At 36.1% G+C, this 17,509-nt stretch overlaps 1 protein-coding gene across 1 annotated transcript in view; it reads left to right on the forward strand.

Annotated features, from left to right (window-relative positions):
* The first annotated feature begins 291 nt into the window (after window positions 1–291).
* Window positions 292–17,509, forward strand: part of LOC140147877 (uncharacterized) — a 60,507-nt gene continuing 43,289 nt past the window's right edge. Inside the window, 2 exon segments of the mRNA XM_072169654.1 lie at window positions 292–642; window positions 2,563–2,720. Of these exon segments, the coding sequence (XP_072025755.1) occupies window positions 491–642; window positions 2,563–2,720 (310 nt within the window). The 5' untranslated portion in view covers window positions 292–490.

Consider the following 17,509-nt stretch of genomic DNA (forward strand, 5'->3'; position numbering starts at 1 on the left):
AATAACGTTATATACTGCTCAGTGAATTAGCGAGTAAAGTGTAGTTGGCGTGATTAGCTTATGTTCATTGTCTCACTCGGATTAATTCGAATATTATTACCGACTGAGTACAATGCTGAATCCAACCAGCTTCACTTGGTAGAGTGATTCACCCGTACAACCGGATTGTTGGAGTAGTTGCGCTGCACTGATGCTGGATTTTTTTTTTCTGATGACAATGATTAACCCAACCAAGGATTTCGTACATCGTTGGCGCGGTGGAGCGCCACTCGTGTCGGTTGAACACTGACCACGAATTTCTATTGGTCAAAAATTCAACGCTAACTTGAAATGCACTTCGTAAATGACAGCGCAAGTCTCTAAGGCCGTAAATAAATATAACTTTAAAGATCTCTCGACAGAGCACTAACAAGTAAGGACGATACACACACAAAGATACAAATTGATATTTTTGGTGACAATTTGGAGTATTTTATTTTTGGTTAACACAATGATGATGAGCCAACGTGATTTTGGACATGGATTGGCACGTATGTCTCCGTACTCAAGACCGATGCAACCAAGGCAAAACGGGAGTACTAACAACTCTAATTCCGCACCAGCAATGCCGCGTCCAGGCAGTTCATCCAAAATCGACCCTAGGTAAGATAGAAATAGTTCGCTGTCACGGTAACGTGTTATAATGTGTACATCATTATATGAAGAGCTGAGTTGCAAAAGGGCTTACATCCACTTTTTGACTTTTTGAGAAAAACAGCTTTTTTTAATTGTGCAATTATTACTTGTTCGATTTGGTTCATTTTGGTTTTGGATAAAGTGTTGGTAAATAGAAACTAAAAGAATAGGTTTGGTACAATTTTCAAGCATTTCTATTTATTTTATTATTTCTTTTATATTTCGACTTTTGTGGATGTAAGCCCTTTTGCAGCACAATTAATTTAGCTGTTTTCTATAAACCACCTTTGCAATCACATTTGAGCCCATTTTGTTGCACTATGTTATGCAACTTGACTAATGCTTTCCAAATCAAAAAGAAAAATTGAAATACCTCATTTACTTTTTTAATTATGAATTTTTAATTAAATTCGCCAAAATGCCATTTTCGGCCGTTTTTTGAGTATTTTCGAAGAAACACATTTTGTTAATTAAAATTAATTTTCTCAAACATAGTGACCCAAAAACAGTTCTTTTTGGTTTTAAAAGTTAAAGAACATTCAGGGCTGCTATAAAACATCAAAACATTAAGATAAAACTATTTTTCTCAAATGTTATATTCATTTTAAGTTCAGATTTCCGGAAATTCCCGAAGATTTCCCGAAGGGAAAATATACCATATCTCCGGAAGGGAAGATGGTACGAAGGTCAAACAACCACCAAAATGTGTATTTTTACCCACACTATAACGTTATACCAATAACTCAATTTCGGCCAGGGGTGGACGTAAGCCCTTTTGCATCTGAGCTCTTCATATAAAGACAAGAAGTTCGTGTTTTGGATGACTTAGTAGAAAATTACTTTAACCCCTTACTAATCTATTATTTGTAAACTAACACTAATTCCCCCTTATGACTTGTGCGTTGTATTCCCTCGAGTGCTTGTGTACACGCGAATAAACGCATTTAAATGGGGCGTGCAGAAACTTTACTCGTCGAAGCCACACGAATCCATGAGATCTAATCATAGGGACTGACACGAGCTCAAACTTCTCCCACGGCTTAGCAAGACCACCAGTTCGTTTTACTCATTACCCACGTCGTCTTACCTTCAGATCTCTCGTATTTCACACATTTTTCTAGCTACCTTTATGTTGATCTCATTCATTTTTGTGTTACCATCTCCCCATACCGTTTGTAGACGTACTTCGCTACGTAAAACGCTTCGAGTTCAGGTAAGTTTTTGCGCTAATTGGACTGTTGGCCATTTTGTGCGCCCATAAGCGTATTTTTACGACTGGTGGCCGATGGTTTACGTAATTAAACTTAATTACGCCAGATTGGAAATATTTTTACTTCAGCAGCCTACTTTCATGCTCCAACGTTACCCTGTCATGTCATCATATACCATGTTCTTGTTTCAGGCATAATGACATGGAAAAGTCAGTCAAAACTATTATTTTGTTTTGTTTTTATGTCGTTAATTTGTATGTGAATGGTTGGTCGTCATTAATGGTCATGTAATGACTTTGCGTTACACATGCCATGCATATACACGATTTGTGCTGTGTGTTCTAATCGTTCATTTGAAAAATCAACAATGTTTAATCATTATTTAAAAGTGCTTAATTAACTAACGTCTTAATGATCTTAATGATGCTTTACCTGCGCATTTTGAATAATTATAGCTCATTATGAACTTAAACTTACACCTGTACCTGCTAACTTGGTCGATAGCATGTCGTGTTGCAGTTGTATCACAAATTGGTTCATCTGTTCTCCTTAGAGAAATGTAAAGTAAAGGCTCGTCGAAATCATCTCAACTCAAACTCTGAACAGTTATCAAACTCGGAAACACTTTCGTCAAAATTATTTACAATTCATGCTAAACATTTTTTTCTTTCTACAGTTTCAAATCGAAGCGGTATCGCGACAAACTTCGTGAGCAGATTAAAGCCCTGGAAAATTTACTACCTATTGATAAGGCTACGCTACATCGGAAACTCGACAGTCAAACCGTTTTTCGCCTCGTCATTTCCTATTTTAGAACTAAAATATTTTTTCAAGGTAAGACCTTTTTATTATTATATTACTTTTGGCAAATTAATGAACTTGTAGAAACGTACTTTGATCTTGATATTGTATCTCACAAACGATAGTCGTATGATAGATATGTAGAGCAAATGTTATACCATACAAGAGCTACCCCGGTATAGATTAGCGTTTCTATGCTGAGTGTCTTAGGTCGTTGTCTTAGGTGGAGTGTGAGGGTATGTATGGTGGGGTGGTGGTGGTGGGTGGTGGGTGTGTAGGTAGTGTTTGAGTGCCGTCGCGTGTGCCAAGTGTTAGTGTTCCATCATTATGCCGGTATGCATTCATGACGATATAGTTTTGCATGGCGGAAGTCCGGCGCAAGGAAAGTCTACATTACTTTTGAGAACCAGGAGACTTCAAAATATTAGGAACATTCTTTCCGAGGACTACGGTGTGTTCAGAGGACATAAAACTGAGTCGAGTCATCGGTAGACTATACAAAAAGCATCGGAATAATTCCTATACAGTATAATACACTCACTCCAATCCAGGACAATATTACCGATAATTTGGGTTGATAACACACAGCCCAACCGAGGAATGCTGGAAGCCGTGGTTGGCACTTAACATTATGGATATTATATGGACAGTGGAGGTGGGGTGATTCGCATTGTTTTTGCGTGAACACTCCTACAAATGCATACCCGGACACAGTAGGCCTAAATATGGTTATAATGTTTGTTCCTCTTTTGACATATCTCAGAATAAAATTTACATTTGCACCGCTTGCTGTAAATTTCCCCGTTTAATTAAAACCAAATCATTCCTGCTTAAGAAATTTAAATGATGTCATCTAAAACTTATTATGGGCTAGGCCTATATATGAAATGTGTAAAGGGGTATTTGCGTTTCTTGAACTTTCTTAACTTAAAATACCATTCTCCGTGACAGCGCGGCATAATGCAAGCAACGGTATAAATAATTTCAGGACTATAAGCAACATAAGTATCAATGTACTTCTCAAACTTTTTGTTGAAAATGTTTCCTTTGGCTTAAACATTCGATTCAAAAGTTTTGAAATAAATGTTATTTTTAAACAGTTTTGTGTTGATTTCCCGCCGGTCATAGAAGTTCCTCGGCACTTTCCTCCATTACTATACCGCTCATTGTGCGTCTTTATACATCAACTTAAGTCATTAATATCGGTTTGATATGCATGTGTCTGAATCTATCCTATTTGAATAAAATCTTTCTAAAAAACTGTCAATTAAAGAACACGACCTACATAGCTGAATAATTCCTCTAATAATTTTTATTTTAAAGACAATGCAATGAATACCCGGTTAAGCTTTATTAATACCTACTATTTGCGCTAATAATGCAGATTTTTAAAATCATTTAAATCATCATTTGTAAAGTCATTCATGCTGTCGTGCGATTCTATTATGCCATTTAAGTGTTATTCGGTGATCCGGCGCTTAAACATCAAGAAATCTACAAAACGGATATAGCTTAAGAGAGTGTTTTTTAAGGCAAGAGTAATGCCGACAGTATCTTAAGGTATATCCTCCGCGTTGTATACGGGCCCTAAGGCATCGCTGAGCGGATTTAAAGGGGTCGCACGTGCAAGCACGAGCTGAAGTTTGAGGCGTGTATTATAGAATTTTCTTATCAACGTTAACAATCACAATAAATTCACCAATAACAATGAAATCTACACCAAGACTTTCGCACTTTTTTTTAACCATTTTGTTCTGACTTATACAATTTTCATACATTGCAAGTTGTGAACTTATAGATATCCAATAGTAATATTTTTGTCCGTAATAAACTTATCAAATGAAATGTATCATGTAACTGGAATACAAATTACTAGTATGTGACGAGGAAAAGTATTTTTTAATAAAATTCAATACTTTATACATTTATCATACTTACGAAGATTAGGTAATATTTTAACTCAAGTTCTTATTGGAATACAAACTTCTGAATTCTGAAACCCGTCCAAAACAAGGGCAATGAATAATCAGATAATTATGGATGTTATTTAAGCAGATGAAAGTTTAAATACAAATAACCTCTAGATTTTTTAATTTATTTTATTTTGATAATCTGATGAAAGCATATTAATAGCATTTGTGATGTGTCCATTAAAATCATATTTTGTAAAGCCTCGAAAATTAGAAATTTGGTCAATGACAAAATAAGGTGGGCAACAAAAGTAATTATAGATAAACTTATTGCGACGTGCTTGACATTGAGTATAGAAATACATTTCTCTTCATGGTGCTTCAATGTTTATGGTACATTTAAAACGAGCCCATTAGCACACTCTCTAAATCTTACAGACAATTGAACACCGAAAATTGTCAAAAGTTTATACGAATGATCAGGGACCCAACGAACCGACCATAATAATCCATCAATGTACATGTATAAATGATGCATAATACTTTTACGAACATCACTCATCGGCTGGGGTGGGTGTGTGGGTCATGTGGCTGATGGGGTGTGTGTGCAGTGTGGTGTGGGTGGTGTTACATATAAACCTTGCATGTAACCGTATGTCAATATATTCAAAGCATTTTTTACGTGGAGATCCAGTACCAGGAAAGTCTGCATTGATTAACAAAATGTGGGGGTGGTGTGTGTTTGTGGATGGAGCTATGGAGGTGTATAGGGGTGTATTGGTGTGGGTATGTGCTGTATATGTGTTGCATAAACTCTTGCATATTAATTATGTCGGTAGCCTATAGATTCATAATTTTTGCAAGGAAGTCCGGTGCAAGGAAAGTCTATATTAGTTGATATACTTACTGCAGGCATGGTGTCATAAATCGGTGCATGGGTGCACTGGGGGAAGGGGTTGCAAGACATAGGGTTGTTTCCTCCTATTATGGGCTATTCCATTTAAAATCCACACTACCCCTGTGGAAGATTTTGGGAATACCTTCCACAGGGGGAGTACGAATTTCAAATGGAATGAGCACATTAGGCAGCTCTTATTTGAAACTTCATCTGTGGAAGATTCAGGTTGAATCTTTCTCAGAGGGGGTATGAATTAGCCGCCTAATGTCATGAATGTGTTCATTCCATTTGAAATTCATACTCCCCTGTGGAAGATATTTCCAAATATTCCACAGGGATAGTGTGGATTTTAAATGGAATAGCCAAATACTTCCAATCCAGAATACCAGTATACATAACAATACATAACAATGCATTTAATTACAGAAGTTGTTTTGGTTGATGTTGTTGATGTTGCCGGTTTTTTTTTTTAATGATGTTTGTTTTACCTTGCTTTGTTGCTTTGTTTTGCTTTATTTGGCTGTGTTATAGGTTATTTGTTTTAGCTATGTAAAGCGGGTAGAAATAGGCACGGTGAACAGCATATACCACCGTAAATATTATTACCCCCCCCCTCTCCTTCAACGCTATAGCTATTAACTCATCATCACTTTACGGGACAAATAGCTTTGAAAAAGACTTTTTTGCTTGTCACGCTTGTTTTACATTCTGTAAACCACTTACAAGTATCTCCAAATGAATTCACCCGGCGATTCCATATCAGTTTATATAAAGTTTATGTTAAAATCAAAGACTTCCTTTCTCTCTATCTACTGATGGCATCCTCAATAGTTGCCCTAACCAAATAGTTGTCTTAATGATATTTGAAAATCACATTATTTGGGTACAATTGAAACGGATATATTTCCCTGTAAGCATCAGCTGTTAAGTACATGCCTAATGCAGAGCGACCGACCGAGCCAACCATACGACCGCGAGAAACCCATCAGATATCACCAGCGGAGCTGAAGGAGATAGCCAAGAATTCACTGACAACTTGCAAATCAAATATACGGTGCACTATACACACTGCTTGAAATCAAATGTAATTTGTCTTTGAAGGAGGTTTTTTTGGATCATTTTTTATCTTTCAAGTTACAAACCAGTGGTACACATTTTCAAGAAAACTCCTCTTTCACAATTAACGCATATGATTGATTGATTGTGATCATATTGGTCTCAAAGATTCGAATTGATTATATACATGGAACAACAAATACTCATATGTAATGCTTTATTATATCATGGCTGTTGGACTACTAAGTATACGTTGAATTATTAGGGAGAATAACATGAAGGTCAAAGTTGTGACCGAAAATGTGAGGTACGTCTTAATTTTGTGTTGAGATCATGAGTTTAAACTATGAAGTTTACCAAAACAGATGAACTTTCATGCTAGTTATATAGGGAGAATTTTAACGATTATTTCAATCGTGGATCTCATGCTCGAGATTCCGATAGTGACTTAATTTACTGAAAGCAAAAAGAATGTGGTACATCATACATTGTTATAGGTTTTTCGTTTTCTTCTGTGGTACATGCTATAGAGGTCACGGGTACAATCATGAGAGGAAAATACAATAACCCACTCTCGTCATTACTCCATTTTGGGTCAGATGCATAGCTCTCGCGGTCGGTTCCGATCAGGGTAGCACCTGTTTATTCTTACACTCTGCCCTGGCTATTATTGAAGAGTTGTCCTCAAAATCGCGAATGCTGAATTACATAGCATGATAAAATCAAGCTACCACCACTTTTCTAATGGCTAATAATTATGCCATTTCAAATACTAACTTATCTGCTTATGTGTTAAAATACAGGACGCATTACAGACAGAATAATATAAATCATGATATATGATCTAATGACTATTCTCTAAATAATATGATTTCAGATCCTAATATAGCTTACTCAAATGTTTTAACATGCTAAGTGCATTGATTTCGTCTTGACTTAAGGCGCATTTTTTACCATCATTTCACGGCAGCATTGATTCTTTGTGACATTGCGTGTTACCTATTACATTTTTCAGGAGGCCATTAATATTTTCCAAGCGGACATCGTTTACATTTCGCAAAATTATGATTTATTTTTATCAAGATTATCGCAGGAATAACCTGACCAGTAGCATATAGGTTTGGCCATATGCATATGAATGTTACACCATTTGCCATGTATATGTATTATCAAGAACGTAAACGAGAAGTTCAAATTCTGATGCACATCGCATCGTCATGTACATGCATGACATCTTCGAGTTCGAAAAGGGAGTCTATATGTAGAGTTAAACTAATTTGTTGTTTTACCATGTTTTGCTGTGTCAAATTCAACTATACAATGTATATAGTTGGCTTCAGCAGATCATGTAGATGACATCGACAACATAATCCGCCATTGTTTTGTTTTTTCAAACGTATTCAAACTAATTCTTCAATAACAACAAACAAGTTGAAAAGCTATTTAAAAATTGAATTGCAGTAGATAGCAATTAATGCTATCAGGAGTAGATAGCAGTAAGTACTGTAAAAGAATGATAGCAGTGCATGTTATCAGCAATAGGTAGAAGTATGTTAGCAGTAGTAGATATCAGCAAATAGCAATCAGTGCTATCTTCAGTAGATCGCAAATATGCATGTTATCAGCAGCAAATAGCAATCAGTGCTATCTTCAGTAGATAGCAAATATGCATGTTATCAGCAGTGGATAGCAGCAAATAGCAATCAGTGCTATCTTCAGTAGATAGCAAATATGCATGTTATCAGCAGTGGATAGCAGCAAATAGCAATCAGTGCTATACCAACGCCGACGGCAACATCAACAAAAACAACTGTTACAATAGCAAGGACAACAATCAGTAAACTTCTATAATGCATTGTAATTTATTGTTATGTATAGGCTATACTACCGGTAGTATTCTGGATTGGAAGTTTGTATAATAATGTAGCCTAAGTCCATTTTTCATATAATCGCTAATTCTATTAGATTAAATTAATGTAAGAAAGCTATTGAACGCAGTTGCCAACGTACGTAAAAAAATGTTTTCAGATGCTTGTCTTTTACATTTAATAGTGTCGGTGATAAGTGGTGTTCCAAGAAATATTCTAGATGAGTGACTTAATGGCTTAAGTAAGAACTTGCTCCGCGGAATTTTTATAGAATATCCTATCGTCTTATGAGACATTAAGATACTCTAGGTCCGATTTCTCGAAGCTTGGCTAGTGGTCAGGCTTTCTTAGCCAGCAGGCTATAGCCCTACCAATGTGGATCCATTTTAATGAGCCACATGTCTTTCTTGAGAACACAAATCTAAGACATTTCCTGTGAAGCCAGCCTTTATAGACTCGTCCCCGTATAAGACACAAAGTCAAGTCTGTACGCAAGACATCTAAAATCGGCTTCACCAGTGTCTTATTGTGCTATCAGGCAATGCAAATGACTGTCTTTCTTGGTCTTTCAATTGAAGACAAGTCTAATGGCCGGACGGTAAAAAATCACAGTGCATACCAGGCCACTTCACTTACCACAGCAACTTACACCCGTCGTAGCATTGCGTTGTTAAACTTTTTTTGCTAATGGCCAACTTCATTATTTCTTCCAAAATGGTACCGCATTGGGTGTTTTATAAGAAGTACAATGCACGTGTTAATGTGCCCACAGACATGGCAGACGAAACCTCTCATCAGTCATGGTCAGGCATCTTCGAAGTTGTGGTCAACGTGGTCTTTTTGTTATTTTGTATAAACTGCGTGGCCAATTTTTGATATGGTTTTTTTGATGGCCATGTACATTTGACAGTCACTGACCACCAACAACATACCGGTTGAGATACTATTCATCATGTTCATGACATTAAAACTAGAAAACAGTGTAAAGTCATAGTTTTCATCAAATGAAATGTTTGAGAAAAACAAAATCAGATTTGAAGAAATTGAATTGGTCACTGACATTACTGACATTATCTTTACACTGTATTAAGGTTGGTCCGAACCCTGGAATTATGGAAACTTTCGGGCCTCATAACTGCTAAATTGTTGTTCTATAAAGTATATAAAAGTATACATATGGCAAAGACTTGATAAGTTCATCTGTGAGGTCAAATTTTGGCCAAAATGCTCATTTTGGCCCAAAATCTCACTTTTTTTTCGTGCAACGTAAAAAAAAAAAAAAGTTCTTAGGCCAAATTTTTTTATTAATTTTAAAAACTAGACAAAAATATCTAGGAACCGTTTTTTCATTTTTTGAATTTCGACCAACTTCAAGAAATTTGCACCAAAAATGGTCAAAAAATGCTGAATTTTCAAAAAAATCATAAAAAAGCCCAATTTTCGCCCAAATTTCAAATATTTTTGGTGAAGTTGGTCAAAATTCAAAACAATAAAAAAATGGTCCCTAGATATTTTTGTCTACTTTTTAAAAATTAATAAAAAAATTTTGCCCAAGAATTTTTTTTACGTTGCACTGAAAAAAAAAGTGGGCCAAAAACCGTTTTTTGGGATTTTGGGCCAAAAATGAGCATTTTGGCCCAAATTTGACATCACAGATGAACTTATCAAGTCTTTGCCATTCTAAATATGTATACTTTTATATACTTTACACCAACACTTTAGCAGTTATGAGGCCCGAAAGTTTCCATAATTCCAGGGTTCAGACCAACCTTAAAATATTCGATGGATTCTCTAATGTATAAAGGAGTGAACAAAAAAACACTGCGAAGAGCCATGCGTCTCTTTGGAGTAAATCACTCTCAAAGATTGCGTAAATATACAATTCACTCTAAAAAGAGTGAAATATCTTTTTAATGTACTCTCTCAGAGTGCAATTTCACTCAAATATGTTTGTTTCTTACAAGTTACATGGCTCTTTAAAAAGTAGTGTTTCATTATTGCATGTTTTGCATATAAACAGTTTATTATGATGTCAGTAACCAATTAAATTTCTTCAAATAAGACTTAAATCTAATTAAATACTTTTCTCCCTCTGAGAGGAAAGTAAGTGCACAGAGTAGTTGAGAGAATTAGCCAAAGGGGGAAGCACAGAAGGGACAGGTAGTGAGAGACAGACACAGACGTGGAAAGACGCTGAGAGAACGAGACAGAGAAAAAAGTATAGTGAACGATAGCAGAGAGGAGGGAGTGGATGGTCATTACATTATGGATTGAGATTTTTCTATAACTTTTAAAGTACATAACTTTGGCATTGTGATTTCAATATTAATTTTATAAAAAGTCGGTAGTCATTATTGATCTGAGTCTGTAAAAACAATTTGTTCTTAGAATTATCTCAATAATTAAGAATAAAAGGAATCCAAGTCAAGCAGTAACGAAAACACCGCGTTAGGTTGATCCGTGAAATATGCAAACATTTCGGCGTTGACTTTCTCCTATTCATAACATCTAATACAACAACTGCTCAAATTTTCATTTTATCCTGCCAAGAAAACACTAATAAGCTGACGTATATAACCATGCAAACAAAAAGACCTTTTTCTGAATAATTTTTCTGTTGCTGTTATTTGAAGAACTCAAGTTTAAACGCCGTGGCCAATTTGAAGTTAATAGAGCGTCGACGGCACTTGTTGATATTTTTCGGCTTGATTAACGCCGTGTGGTTTGCCATGACGAGCTTGCTTTTGTCAACGCGTTTTACTCGGGTATTTACATGCGTGTGTAGTTCGCTTTGGAGTTAATCTTTTAATTGATTGTACATTATACCAGTACACGTGTCGCTGTTGTGATAAGAAAATGAACCTGATATAATGAAAATGAGCAGAAAATAGTCTTCATGGACTGGTATATTTGAAATGGAAAATGTCTCGTTATTCTAGATTATGAAATGAGGTTGTGCATGAATGGTTTTGAAAAGAAATGACGATCTAAACTATTTTGAAAGGGTTCGACTTTAATTATGCCATCAATTTGTATTATATACTGCTTAAATTAATTAAAGTATGCCACTATATATATATTTTATAATATAGACTTATATATGTTATACGCATTTACATAGTATATGATATGACCCCATATATTTTATTATAGAGAGAGGGAGAGGATTGGAGAGAGGGGAGCGAGAATATTTAATTAAAGTATGATTTTACTACACCTCGTCAGTCCGAAACACCGTCAATCCGAACCCCCGTCAGTCCGAAAATCTAATTGAAAAAGGCGTCAACCCTATAACCCTAACCCTAACCCTAACCCTAACCCTAACCCTAACCCTAACCCTAGCCCTAACCCTAACCCTAACACTTTAGAACCCTAACTTCAATTAGATTTTCGGACTGACGATGGTTCGGATTGACGGTGTTTCGGACTGACGGTAGACCCCGAAATTACAAACATAATACAGATGTAACAGAACATGTAACCCACATTGTGGATTAATTTTGTACAAATATTCACCCATTTTGTCAAATTGGTCTGAACTGCATGTGCACCACTTTTTTTTCAATTTCGCGCAAACTGATTTTTTTTTTTCAATATAAATTATACTGATCGTGAGTGAACAATACCTGAACCCGGTACCCGTCACCCGTCATGTTCTCAGGAAGTTACAAATATATTTCCCTAGTTCCTCGCTCAACTCGATACAGCTACCAAGCATGCCTGCTTCATCACTTCTATACATAGACATGCCTATAAGACAGACAAAATAAGACAAAGGAGACGAAATCAAAATTTACATGCATGCTTATAATAGCCGAGTTGTAATGCAAGTGCTACGTCTAGTTGATTGATGTAGGCGGATAATTACACCAATTATGAGCAGTGAAATTAAGCACGGTGGGTTTTTTGTGTTGGGCACGTCCAGGAAAGTCAGCTTTGTCAACGGATCAGTTTTTATGAGGCTGAGATTTGTAGAATCTAGGAAACATTAGAATGGAATAAAAGGAAATCAATAGCGAATGACAGGCTTGATGTGTGTTTATCAAAGTCAAATATGACAAGTCAACTTAATATCATATTAGGTTCAGCTACATTGTATACTTCATAATTTGCATTACCATTTTTGTTGGACGACAACTTGTGGCTGTATTCAAAATGAACGCATGAAGAAATTGTAGGGATGGGTTACTTCAGTCTAGCTGTAAGTGCTGCGCAATACAAGCACTCTTTTAATCCCTATATCCTATTTTGAACATATTCGGTAATTTGCTCATTCGGAGGATCGTAAAATCGTTAAAGACAAAATAAGACAATTGACATGAATCTGTAATTTCTTTACTTAAGTAGAAAAATTAGCCATCATATTATTTAACTTTGTCAATACTGCTGTTTTAGCTTGTTTCCTCGTCTTTTGCTAAATGTTTCATTTCAAAAATACCTCTAGATAATTCTAATGACTTATCTTTTTACCTTTATAGCAATTATACACAAAATTTAATTTTGTCGTTACACTTTCGCTGGGATCACTGAATGGGCCTTTAATTCTAAGTAAAGTGCACTAGTGACAGAATGCTCCGAAACAGTCCAGAACTTCATACTTGAATGCTGATCATTCAGGACCTGCACGCAAACCTTTGAATATTTGAAAATACTTTATCTGGAGCAATTTTTTGCGTAAAAGAAATAATTTCTTCTAATTTCTACAACTTGAATCAAAAGGACTTTTACAGATCGTATAAAGGGGTTCATGTTTCTAGAGACCAACCATGCACGTCCACGTCTCTGTTGTCCTGCATGTCCCGATTCTGAATGTCTGAACATATTTCATTCTAAAAGAGTAATAACTTTTGTTTTTGTATGCATGCCTTTATTGCATTTCTGTTTGAACCTTCAATTTTAGCAATATATTTTGATTATATAAAAGCCATTAATGAAATATCTTAATTATACCTAATTACATCCATATTAAATTTAGCATATAAAGTATAAGCAAGCATCATGGAATACATAAGCGACTCAGTTATTTCAGCAAATAACAATGGTGCATTTTACTTCAAATGACGATTTTTACACCAACACTTTCACGATGAAAATTATATTGGAATATAGGTGCAAATTCGTGTTTATACTTGCAATAAATTGTTTACAACACGACCTAGTACTCCTTTGTTTCAAGGCATTAATTTACGAATTAAGCAACCTTCATTAGAAGATTTTATAAGCCTCAACGGCGAGAATTCCACTATTTTCATATAACTTCCATTATTGCTTATAATTGGCACTCGTCTATGCAACATCACGTTACCGCCCACTAGATCCATTATAAATAAAATCATAATTTGTTTTAACCACCGTTAAACCAAAATTACATCCTTATATTATATGAAAATTGCATAAAAATACAAATAAGTTATCATTATGGCGCCCGTCCTTTAATTGTCAAATTTCAGTGATATTATTTCCTGCTTTCTAATTTCGACGCATCACTACTTTATTGATCACCATTGCAAAGCGTTTAAAACTCCGTTAAGTTACTAAGTTACTAAAAAACAGCTTTTGTTCAATGTCAAACCTATGATAGCTTATTTAAAGTCTATATTGATGATGATGTCAATATCAATTTTGAATCTTTCCCTCATATTCTTTGGTTTACATTACACAATAGCACTGGGGTTGTGATTGAAAACGATCTATATACATGGGCCAGAACGTGTAGTCGTTTAAGTCTCTATATACGTTTAAAAAATCGTTATCAATCCGTCCCCAGAATAATTAGAAATTTTGTGCTTTAGTCAAATGATCAATAAAATTATCGAACGAGCGAAGGAAACACATCAAAATATTTCTATGAAATTCGCTCACAAGTAATTTTAGTAATATCCACGTGAAACACCAGTTGAATGCATGCATGCGTTCTAACCACATATCAACTGTTGCTTATTGGATGCTTAATGGGTGTGGTGTGCTTAAACATCGTGAAAAAAACCCAGAAAAAAGTGTCATATATGTTCATAACAACAGACACGTGGCTAAACTTAATTGTTGTCAATCACCAAGTGTAGTTGGAAACTATACTTTGCATATATAATATTATATACTGTAACTTTTCACGTAATTCTGTCATCATTGTTATCGGTGTTTTGTTGTTGTTCTTGTTGTTGTTATTGCTGTTGTTACTGCTGTAGTTTTGTAATAATAATAAAAACACTGGAAATAACATAAGAAAATTCGCGCTTACCATGCCATTTTAAGGATTTTTACGTTCGGTGTAAATCGAATCCCGAAAACATGTAATTCTTTACAACTGAAAACCTAAAACATTTCAGTTCATAGCTTTTAATGTCGATCGGGTAAGAATTGCAAATCATGAATGAACATATAGCCAGAAACAAATTGGGATCCGTGTAATGGACTGTTCTATTTAAAATCCACACTCCACCTGTGGAAGATTTTGGAAATATCTACCACAGGGGGAGTACGAATTTCAATTTGAATGAACACAGCTCCATTTGAAACTCACCCTCCCTCAGTGGAAGATTCAGGTTGAAACTTTCTCAGAGGATGTATGAGATTCAAATGGAGCTGCTAATGTGTTCATTCCATTTGAAATTCATACTCCCTCTGTGGAAGATATTTCCAAAATCTTCCACAGAAGTAGAGTGGATTTCAACTGGAAGCCCAATGAAGGAAGTGCTGACGTTTTTCGTTACATGACAATACAATGCATGGACGTGATTCGGCACCACAATTTGTGAATATAATTAACGGATCAAGAAATCAAACACAATCGCTTGACTCCGCTATATTAGATGCATCACACTTCCTATTATACTGACATGTACCATTGTTAGCATGTGTTGCCTTTTGGCTCAATAAGAAACCTTGTATTAGGATACGACTCTTGTAAGAAAGTCACTAAATTGACATATTTGCTCAATGAGACAGGTACACACGATAAAAGGATATACATACACGTCTTACAATGGTTATATACGTTTGATTTGTATTGTGAGCGGGAAAATAGACCAATATTAACACTTTGAGTTGAGATTTTGGTCCTTTGCCGCTTGCAACAAAGTTTAATCCGTTTAATAATGGTAAAACAACTTTTTTCTTTTGCTCGCGTGCCGCGGTGGGAACAAATCAAATATAATGAAACATGCCATTGGTCTTCGTAGTAGTGTGTCACAAAGTTTTGTTAAGAAGTCGTTGTTGTTGGGGAACAAAGTAAAATCCAATTGATGGACTCCATTACGTGCTGGATGCTCACTTTACAGCGAAACGTACACGGTGCATTGTGTAATTTCACGCTTGTAATTATCACATCGTGTATTTGCCACATCCAGGAACATATAATTGATTTTAGAAGATTCCCCAAATCCACTAAGAGCTTTTTAAATAAATAAATACACAATTCAAAGAAAGAATGAAACACGCAAACATGATTTTAGACAAGCATGTGGGTGATTTACTGCACTTTAAATAAAATAAGGTCAGGAGTATCTATTAAAATGACTGATAGCAAGACCCGAAAGCAAGGTGCGCTTTCCACTATCCGGATCGCCTTTGCTTTGCATTATCTGACCCGTAAACCCGTACTTCAAATAGGGCGACAAATTAGATAGTAACTAGAGCGGTTCTCGGGTTGCGCGGTTTTCGGCATAGGCTACGCGGTTGGTGTGTAAGGTTGTTGGGTGATGGTATGGTAGTGGTTGTGTTTAGATGTGAGTTTCTTTTCAGAACCCTGTATGGGCGAAGCCTGGATGGTGGATGGGGAGTGTGGGGTGATTAAAGAAGGAAATAATATGGAAATGTAATAGGCCGCACGGCTGTGTAATGTTTATGTTTTACAAGATGCCCAGAGCACGGGTTGGGATATGGGATATCCCCTCGTGGTGTCGAGTTCACAACAGGTGTTGGTATTGCTTGACCAAAACAACCCGAGCCGTGTGGTGGAAGTTCAGTTTGTATGTATAGACAGTTTCCTAGCAATATTGACTGTACCCACCAAGTTTCATGCCCATACGACAGATGTTAGTCATTTGACCTCAGATGACCCCTAAGTGACCTTGGATTACCCCCAAAATGACCTTCCAAACATTTGACTCTTAATTTTGACTGTACTCACCAAATTTCATGCTGTTATGTCAGTTTTTAGTAATTTGACATCAGATGACCCCTGGGTGACCTCGGATGACACCGAAATGACCTTCCAATAATTTGAATCTAAATGTTGACTATACCCACCAAGTTTCGAGCCCATATAACAGTTTTTAATAATTTGTCCTCAAATGCCCCTGGGTGACCTCGGATGACCCCGAAATGACCTTCCAAAAATTTTACTCTTAGTGTTGACTATACCCACCAAGTTTCGTGCCATTATGACAGTTTTTAGTCATTTGACCTCAGATGAACCCTGGGTGACCTTGGATGACCCCGAAATCTATTCAGCTCTACAAATACAACTGGCCAAGTTTAGGCGATACACCATGTTGTTAAAACCCCTGTAGACCCTATAAGGGAACAAACCAAAAGATCGATGACGTCCTATAAACGTAACTAGTTTCATTTCTCAGCCGACCCCTCCCTCCCTGCCAGAAACGTAATAATGAAATGTTGAAAATTTTGACATAATAATAATAATGACACATTCTTCAGACCGATGGTTTTGTACAAACGTAATCGAGTATTTTTACCCCCTCACCCCTAAACGAAACTAGTTTCGTTTATAGGACGTCATTGATCTTTTGGTTTGTCCCCTAATACTCGGCATCATCGCACATGTTGACTGCCAAACTTCATCACAACATAAACTTCGAAAACGATCCATTCATACTGTCCCATTTATTGATACCTTCTGTTTGTATCAATTGCCAGTGAGCAAAATACACGTGCTCTGTTCACTATACACAGCAAGGTATAGGTAGCTATGTGCACGATATTACAACCTCTACCTTGCTGCATTTGATTTGCAGTTCTGACATCTGGCCTGCGCCGGTTTAACAACCAGGTCAGACCTTTGGAGCGGGGCTAGACAGTGATGACAGAATGCTGTGTCGTCATAAATTAAATAAAATTTATTACTTTTGG

This window comes from Amphiura filiformis, chromosome 3 (assembly GCF_039555335.1).
Source record: "Amphiura filiformis chromosome 3, Afil_fr2py, whole genome shotgun sequence".
Classification (NCBI taxonomy): domain Eukaryota; kingdom Metazoa; phylum Echinodermata; class Ophiuroidea; order Amphilepidida; family Amphiuridae; genus Amphiura; species Amphiura filiformis.